Below are 9924 nucleotides of genomic sequence, written 5' to 3' on the forward strand. Positions count from 1 at the left end.
CACTCCTTATCATGTTTGAGACTCAAAGGAGTATGGTTCTTGACCTTCGGACCATCAATCACGCATTTCAATGCATGATGGCCCAAGGGGCCAAGTGTGCAAATCAATATGGAATGAAATGCATATAACACGTAAGGGGGTCCTCTCCTCCATCATGGTTGATCAAGAGGCAAGGGATGCATGCTCGATGCTATGCAACCTAAACATGCGAGCATATTAGTGCAAAATGAGCATACAAGCAACAATGTTACACAAGGCAATTAACATATAACAATATGCAAAGACAAGCATGCAAACAAGCATGTGACTTCGCTCAATCATGTAACAACATGTGAGGCAAACATGTAACAACATGTTAAGCAACGTAAAACCAAAAGAATGCTTGCCAAATGCACTACCGTTTAAGCATGCAACAACATATTGATTGGCCAAGTATGCAACAACATGCAAGGCATGCATGCAACAACATGTGGGAATGGTCTTAAACCAAAATGGGCAGCTCTCAAATACGCCCAAATCAGCGGCCAAAATGCTAAGGGATAAGGGACAAAACCACATACTAACATGCATGGTAGTTGGCCTAACAATTAAGCATCAAAGGGAGACTTTTAAGCACACTTAAAAGGAATGAAAAAAAAAAAAAAAAAGCATGCAAATGTGACAACATGTTAAACTCTGAAAACATGCTAGGAATGATGCCAAACCAACTAAACAAAGTAAGCAAAGCGTGCAAGAGAGCCTAAAGCTTGAAGCTAGCCGAAGGACTCAAACCAAGGCTACATGAAGCAAGCCCCAAAGGGACAAGGGGACCTAAAATAGTCCCAAATTAAGCTAAAGTGAGCCTAAAACATGCAATGACCCAAGCCAAAACAAGCTAAAACGGAGGGGCAAAACCATGAAGCATGCAAGGCCAACAAAGAGGTGTTACACTACACCTAATACAACCAAACATGGCACGATTTAAGCGACCCAACACAGAGTTAGGACATGTCAAAATGAGCCCGAAAACCCACTTAGATGGCATCCCAATGACTAAAACATGATGGCATACACAATGACACATTCATGAGGCATAAAACACGAACTCTTTAAGACAATAAAGGAGTGATAAGTGCAAGTATTCAAGCATGAAATATGGACTAAAATAACATTCTAAGTGATGCCAAACCACTGAAATGATCCACATAGAGCATGCTAGCAACTTGGACACTAAAAGCTAACAAGCTAGGTTGCATGGTGGCTATACAAAACAATGCAAGAATGACCAAGAAGACCAAAATCAGAGCTCAAGCATGCTACAACAAGCCTAAAAGCTTCATGGGGTTGGGCCAAAGCATGTAAGCATAGTAGTCTAAATGCTAGGTACATATTAAGGCAAATCATGGGTTTACAAGAGAAGTATACAAAGCAAGCATGGCATGTATAAACCAACTCAAAACAGAGGTGTATCATGGCAAAACGAAGCCTAATACATGTTGAAATGGAGCTAAAACGAACTAAACATACATGCTACCACATAAGTCATTTATGTAAGCATTAAAGACAACAAGGAGAAGGGATGGCCCTCTCCCTTTTAGGACCTCAAAAGCCACCTCTCCAAAACTGAAAGTCCTCTGGATTTCAGTGGTAGAGAGGTCATGCAAAGACCAAAACAATGGCCAAAATGTATGGCCTAAAACAAGGCCTAAGAAGGCCTTGGAGGGGGGGAGACAACCCCAAACCTCAAAGTGACCTTAAACAAAGTTCTAAAGCACACAAAATTAGAACTTTTACCAGTTATAGTCGAAGCTTAAAACAATAAGCAGGATAGGCTAAAAGCTTGTGCAAAAATGGGGAATAAAGAGGATAGTTTCTCACCCTTGAAGAACCTTCTCAAGAACACCACTCCAACATGTTTTCTGAGTTCAAAGCAACCCAAGAACACAAAAATCCACCTCCAAGGACCACAACTCCAAGATGATGGTGTTCTAGTGTGTGTTTGTGTACAATAGTAAGACAAAAACACACTTTTTGAGTACAAAACAAAACTAGACAAGGAGTTATAGATACAATACTATATCTAACCTCTCTAACCCTAATTCTCTGAACCTTTGAGGAGGGAGGAGGAGCTCCCTCTTTATAGAGGTTCAAATGCTAAGCTTTCTAAGCAAGCTAAGCAAGAGGCAAATCCCTCCATACACGTCTATATGGAGGGGGTGTAATGTGGATGCCAGCTATAAAATATCAGCCAAAAGCATATGGAAAGGGGTTGGCTGGAAAATATGGCCGATTGACCAACAAAAATAGCCGACCAACCAAAAACATTGCCAACCGACCAAAATATTTGGCCGGTAGCAAGAAAACAGGACTGGTGGAATCAAGCTAAGGCCGGTGAGGTGTGGGGATGGCCAACAAGCCATTCCCTGCCCTCAGAAGCAAAAACACAAGTGTTTGGTATACAACCAAGCACAAAACAAACAAGTCGAGAGGTCTTGAGGCAAGGCGCGCAACCGAAACCTCCGAGAACTCAAAACGAACACGAACATGGATGATCACCAAGTGTTCAAATGATGACGTCCAAGTCTTGAGGACGGTCAAAAATGGGGTGTCTACACACATATGTTCTTATTCAGATTACACAATACTTAGAACATGCTAGCAACTTAGACACTCAAAGCTAACAAGCTAGGTTGCATGGTGGCCATACAAAACAATGCAAGCATGACCAAGAAGACCAAAATCGGAGCTCAAGCATGCTACAACAAGCCTAAAAGCTTCATGGAGTTGGACCAAAACATGTAAGCGTAGTAGTCTAAATGCTAGGTACATATTAAGGCAAATCATGGGTTTACAAGACAAGTATACAAAGAAAGCATGGCATGTCTAAACCAACTCAAAACAGAGGTGTATCATGGCAAAACAAAGCCTAATACATGCTGAAATGGAGCTAAAACGAACTAAACATACATGCTACCACATAAGCCATTTATGCAAGCATTAAAGACAACAAGGAGAGGGGATGACCCTCTCCCTTTTAGGACCTGAAAAACCACCTCCACACCACTAAAAATCCTCTGGATTTCGATGGTAGAGAGGTCATGCAAAGACCAACACAATGCCCGAAAGGTATGGCCTAAAACAAGGCCTAACAAGGCCTTAGAGGGGGGGAAACAACCCCAAACCTCAAAGTGACCTTAAACAAAGTTCTAAAGCACACAAAATCAGAACTTTTATCAGTTATAGTCGAAGCTTAAAACAATAAGCAAGATAGGCTAAAAGCTTGTGCAAAAATGGGGAATAAAGAGGATAGTTTCTCACCCTTGAAGAACCTTCTCAAGAATACCACTCCAGCAGGTTTTCTGAGTTCAAAGCAACCGAAGAACACCAAAATCCACCTCCAAGGACCTCAGCTCCATGAGGATGGTGTTCTAGTGTGTGTTTGTGTACCATAGTAAGACGAAAACACACTTTTTGAGTACAAAACAGAACTAGGCATGGAGTTATAGATACAATACTATATCTAACCTCCCTAACCCTAATTCTCTGAACCTTTGAGAAGAGAGGAGGAGCTCCCTCTTTATAGAGGTTCAAATGCCAAGCTTCCTACGCATGCTAAGCAAGAGGCAAATCCCTCCATACACGTGCATGGAGGGGGTGTAATGTGGATGCCAGCTGTGACAGCTGACATAAAATATCAGCCAAAAGTAGATGGAATGGGGTCGACTGGAAAATATGGCCGATTGACCAAAAAAATGGCCGGCCGACCAAAAACATTGTCGACCGACCAAAATATTTGGTCGGTAGCAAGAAAACAGGGCCGGTGGCCTCAAGCCAAGGCCGGTGAGGTGTGGGGATGGCCAACAAAGCATTCCCTGCCCTCAGAAGCAAAAACACAAGCGTTTGGTATACAACCAAGCATAAAACAAACAAGTCGAGAGGTCTTGAGGCAAGGCGCGCAACCGAAACCTCCGAGAACTCAAGACGAACACGAACATGGATGATCACCGAGTGTTCAAATGATGACGTCCAAGTCTTGAGGACGGTCAAAAATGGGATGTCTACACACATATGTTCTTATTCAGATTATTAGCTGACTTACTATGTGATGTGCACCGCATACAAGTATAGACTCAATCATAAGAATTGGAACAAAACAATTCATGTTTGTTTTTCGAAAATGGTTTGAAAGTGCCACTCATAAGTGGGCTAAAGTGCAGGTTTTCCACCCTCAAGTGAGCTCAAAATAACATGATTTTGCTACTCCACAAAGTGGGCTTAAAACTCACATTTATTGAATTGTTTCAATTCAAGTAATAAAGCCTTCATCCACAGGGATTCATGCAGTTTATCAAATAAGCATATAGCCTCATGGTAAGTATGTTGTCATGGCAACACTCACACTCATGCAAATATGCTAAAGCGTAAAACTTACAATGTACTCTGAGCCAAAACAAAAGCTAGTTAGGAATCAATGCATGATCCTATCTACGTTAAAATGCCTAATGCAACACATGCAAAATGTAACTAATAGGCTCGGCCATTTAAGATGGCATATGAATGTAATTTGATAGCATGCTTTGAAGCACGTATTCAAATTGGTATTGAAATACAATACAGTTTGAATGATGTGCCGAGCCCGGTGCATGCAATACAAATGAATGATGCACGCATGCATAGCATAGGGTATGCTAATCGAAATATGTCCAAATCTAACCATCGAAAGCTGATAAGTAAAAGGGAGAAAGAAGTAGGGGTTGGAAGACATGCATACACACACGCACCTTTATTACAACATTGGGCCCTCGCGACGGAGGATCCGAATAAACTAACTAAGCTAGCTACGCTAAGCTAAGCTACTTATTACAAACCAGCTAATTAACTGTTCTAAGCTAATTAATTATTACAAACCAAATTGGAACAAATAGCTATGCTAAGCTAATTAGAATATTACAAAACAATATGAATGATTAATTATAACACAAGTATTAATTAGCTACACCTAACTAATAAAGCGATAATGTGGCCTCGCAAGCGAGGGAGGCATGCATGCTCGGATGGCGTCATCCTGGAAACGCCTTGCCTTGCCATGAGTTGCTTTGTTTTCATTTTCCTCAGTTTTCTGAACAATGCACAAACTTCCAGATTCTCTCTGCTCCAACACATGAACATATTGGACAATCTTGGAACTGGTGGCCGGTCGGCTAAAGCAAGTGGTCAGCCGGCTACAACAAGTGGCCGGCCGGCCACCCATTTTTCCAAACTTCTGTTATTGCTGCAACAGAGAATAACAGAGGCAAAGCAATGCATTTTCGAGAAATATGTGTACTGCCACCCTCCTTACCATTTCTCAAGCTCGAAGGAGTGTGGCACTGTAGACGCGCCCGGGGGCCTCATGCTACAGTTTGGACTCAATGTCACGGTTCTTAATCTGATCTCATAATGTGCGATGTGAGATTGATAAATCACCAAAGAGTCCAAATCTGAAAAATCGTTTTGAAAAACTGATTTTTCAGAAAGAAGTGCCAAACATGGACTGCTTTGCCAGATATAGAGTCGCCACCTAAATATTTTATTTTGGGGGGGAATTTAGGAAACCCTGACTCGTGCCTAAGGCCACGTGTCCGTCATCACCAAAGTTGCCTCGGCTCGGGAACTTGGGTACGATTAGGAAAGGTTATCTATGAGATATGTGATTAGTGGTTATGGTATATGTAATGTTGGTTATGAGGTAAATGGTGTTGGTTGTGAGATGTGGTTATGACATAAGTGGGTAAAGGTTATGAGATATATGATTAGTGATTATTAGATATGTGATTTCAGTTATGAGCAAAGTGGTGTAGTTATACGTCAAAGGGTGTTTGGTTATGAGATATGTGATTAGTGATTATGAGTCATGTAATGTTGGTTATGATCAAAGTATAGAAGTCAAAGGGTGTTTGGTTATGAGATAAGTGATTAGTAGTTATGAGATAAGTAATGTTGGTTATGATCAAAGTGGTGTGGTTATGAGATATGTGATTAGTAGTTATGATGTATGTGACGTCAGTTATGAGATATGTGGGTAATTGTGACGACCCTGACCTCCAAACAAGTACATTATATAATTTAAATAAGTTTAATTGCATGGTTATGTGCTTGATTGTGTGATTACATGTTTAATTCTATAATTATCTGTTGATATATGGAATATCTGTTTAAATCGATAACTTAGAGCCAGAAATTGGGAGCCTAAACAGCTTCAGAAACTAAAATTGACTAGCCCAATAGGCTAATTAGAATATTTAGAATTTTATGGCTACTTTCATTGATGTTTGATTTGGACCAAAATAATTAGAATAAACGGATTGAATTAGTTAGAGTTAAGCCTAATTAATTAATCCTGACCATATTTGATTAGGCTAACTTAATCACATCCTATATAAGACCCAAATTAAGCTTACGAGCTCATTTTTATATACACACTCAGTTGAGGATTGAGAGGGAGGAGAGAAGAGTTCAACATTTAGAGAAGGAAAGAGGAGAATTGTTGAGAATTAGTGGAAGATTCAAAGATTGGAGCCATAACACACTTGAACTCAACACTAGGTATGGCATTCATCACTAATTCATGTAGTTATGGCATATAGTATTTGAATTCCTCTCATTTTTGAACTCATTGACATGTTATTGGAGAAAAGAAGCTATGCGTATCATGAAAATGGAAGAATAGAGTTGAATTGCTTACATGCATGCATAATTTGAGTTAGAATTCATGAAATTCTTACATGCATGGCACATTTACACCTTAATTTGGAGAACCCTTCATGTTTTCATGCTTCTCATGTCACTTGATCATATTTTGAACATGTTTTGAAGAAATGTACTCCCAAATTGAGTTAAACTTATTTTATAAATTGAGGTTGGAGTCATTGGTTGGGAAATTAAGATGATTTTGAATAAATGGGTTCAGATTGGAAGTGTTTTCATGTTATATAGTGACTCTCCATGTTTTTATACCAAAAACACAAGATTTGAAGCTTTGAGTACCATGTTTGAACTTCAAACACAGTTCCAAAAATTCCAAAATTCGTGTTGTCCGCTTGAGCGAGGGAGTCCATGCTCGAGCGTGGGATTCGGTCTCCCAGAAGTTTCTAAAATTTTACAATCTGCACGAGCGACCAAAGTGGCACTCGAGCGTGGACCCTTTTTCTCAGTCTTCCGCTCGAGCGACCATCGAGCGGGAATTTCATGTATCCAGCACTTTTACAGACCGCTCGAACGACAGAAGTTACGCTCGAGCGGCCACCTTTGTTTTTGAACCCCCGCGCGAGCATAGAAGTTACGCTTGAGCGGAAACCCTGTTTTCAGCAAAATTTTACCAACTCTTTTAAGTGCATATTTGCATCCTCCTGCCACGCCAAACATTCTTACGCACCATTTGGACTCTGATAATCATACAATAAGTTAGAGATGCATAAAGAGAATTGAATTAAAATGAAATGGAGTTTCATTTGTACTTTGTTATGTGCTTCATTTAGGTGGACGTCTGAGGCTTAATGTCACCGCAAACCACTGTGAGTAATAACCTTATAAAGATATGTTCAAATTATCTTTACTTTCGAAAATGTTATTGCTATCAAAATGGATCTGTGGTTGATTGAATGAATTCTTAAAATGATTTGATAATTGATAGCATAGCTTATTGAAATGTTATGTCCTTTAATGAATGAAGTTTTGTTTTGAAACGATATTGTGGCATCCATTGAATATAGGCCCTTGCCTGGGGGTAACAATACCATGGCTAGGCCCTTGCCTGGGGGTAATAGTACCATGGCTAGGCCCTTGCCTAGGGGTAACAATACATTGGCTAGGCCCTTGCCTTGGGGTAATAGTACAATGGGTAGGCCCTTGCTTGGGGGTAATAGTACCATGGCTAGGCCCTTGCCTGGGGGTAATAATACCATGGCTAGGCCCTTAACTGGGGGTAACAATACAATGGCCAGGCCCTGCCTGGCGGTAACAATACCATGGCTAGTATGATACATTATCATTCGAATAATATTTGTCCCTTCTTGGATGTACCACATATAATGTTACGAATGGCTTTTGTCACTGCAAAGAGACGCTATTATTGCTAATCAAAATGTTTTGTTGTGAATTTGATCTAATATGGCAAGTATCTCCCTTTGAAAATGATTTAAGATTCATTTCGAAATAGTAAGACATGTTTTTGTACTATTGTCGAACTTCATTCATTTAACCTCTTTATTCTGTTATTACTCATTAGGCTCTAGCTCACTATTTATTTACATATGTAATTGTAGGTGGGCAAACTAAGCATCAGAGTTAGATAGCCTCGAGTTTACCCGAGTCTGCCTTTTGTGGAGCTTCCAAGTGAAGTAATCAGGCTTAGGTGAAGCCATGCTTGTCGAACCCCTTTTGTGTAGTTTAATGGTTTTGTATTTGTACATAGTTGGGGTTGTATTTTTGTATGACATGAATTTGTACTTATGTTGGGTGTAACTTGAAACAAAACCTTGCTTAACATATTTGCTCTCCTCATATATGCATAGCTCAATGGATGAATTCTATAACATTTTAGACTTCCGCTAAGCCCCGTACTTTACATTAAAGGTTTATTTGTATGGAGGTCGTAGGTAATCTATGATTACTGGCCAGTTACGACGCTAAACCTATAGGGGCAGGTTTGGGTCGTGACAGAGTGGTATCAGGGCATGATTTATATCTCACTCACTTGTCGATTGAGCTATAAAGGGTCTAGAAGAGGCTTCAGGAATGCATTCATGTGCATTTGATATGTTGTGTCAGATAACCTTGTGATTATATATGCAACTGCGCACATGACTATATGTATATATATAAATTGTGTTTGTTATAATACAAAGTTTCATATAGAAAATGGTGAGAACCAGAGGTGATGAAATAGAGGAGGCAACCTCCTCAAGACTAGATAGAATAGAATGAATGATGCAAGACACGGCTGAAGCCATAAGACAACAACAACAATGGCAACAACAACAATAACCACCTCCCCCACCTCCAATGCCTGTACCACGTCCAGCTTCAAGGTGTCAACCGGAGACCTGTACTATTGCCTTGACCAGGGAATTTAAAAAGATAAAGCCACTAGTATTTCATGGCAGAATTGAACCGTTAAAGGCCGAAGATTGGGTCTTGGGCATTGAGAAGTTGTTTGAAGTATTCCCATGTACCGAAACTCAGAAAGTGCGACTAGCAGCATTCACCCTAGAGGATGATGCCAGACGTTGGTGGATATTAGTGCGAGATGCTAATAAGGATGTTACTTGGGCTCGTTTTCTGGAAATTTGCTATGAGAAATATTTTCTCCAATGTGTGCGAGATAGAAAGGCAATGGAATTCATGGAACTCAAGCAGGGAAATAAATCAATTGCTGAATATGAGGCTCAATGGACAAAATTAGCTCGCTTTGCACCCCACATGGAAGACACAGATTACAAGAAGGCTAGACAGTTTGAAGGAGGTTTACGTGACCCAATTCTAGATAAGATTAATGTACTCAAATTGCTGACGTATGTGGATGTACTTGATAGGGCACTAATAGCGGAGAGAAATGTAGCCAGCCGTAAACAAAACTTCAAATGTAAAGGCAGAAAATAGAATTTTAGTAAAGGAACTACGTCAATGAACAAGAAGTTCAAGTCGGGGAATTTTGGTAATACTGGTTCAAGCCAAAGTGGTAATTCAACACCGGCTTGTACTATATGTGGAAAAAAACATGGAGGTGTATGTTATCGTGCGACAGGGGCTTGTTATCACTATGGGAAGTTTGGGCACATTGCCAAGGATTGTACACAACCACGTCATGGTGGCAACCGAGGTGCCACAAGCTCAATTGGGTCAACTCCCATAACGAAACCAGCTGCAACATCACCCACCACAAGAAATGATCAAAGACAGGGAAGG

General features: G+C 40.3%; 1 protein-coding gene across 1 annotated transcript; it reads left to right on the plus strand.

Annotated features, from left to right (window-relative positions):
* Window positions 1–9021: 9021 nt before the first annotated feature.
* On the plus strand, window positions 9022–9618 carry LOC145805586 (uncharacterized). Its single transcript, XM_082900751.1, has one exon. The coding sequence runs from the start codon at window positions 9022–9024 to the stop codon at window positions 9616–9618; it is 597 nt and encodes a 198-aa protein (XP_082756877.1).
* The last annotated feature ends 306 nt before the right edge of the window (window positions 9619–9924 follow it).

The sequence above is a fragment of the Camellia sinensis genome, chromosome 13, assembly GCF_055761805.1.
Source record: "Camellia sinensis isolate YWXY chromosome 13, ASM5576180v1, whole genome shotgun sequence".
NCBI lineage: Eukaryota > Viridiplantae > Streptophyta > Magnoliopsida > Ericales > Theaceae > Camellia > Camellia sinensis.

Excerpts from the sequence above, each read along its gene's own strand:
- LOC145805586 (XM_082900751.1), top strand. The coding sequence starts at position 9,022 with ATGCCTGTACCACGTCCAGCTTCAAGGTGTCAACCGGAGACCTGTACT.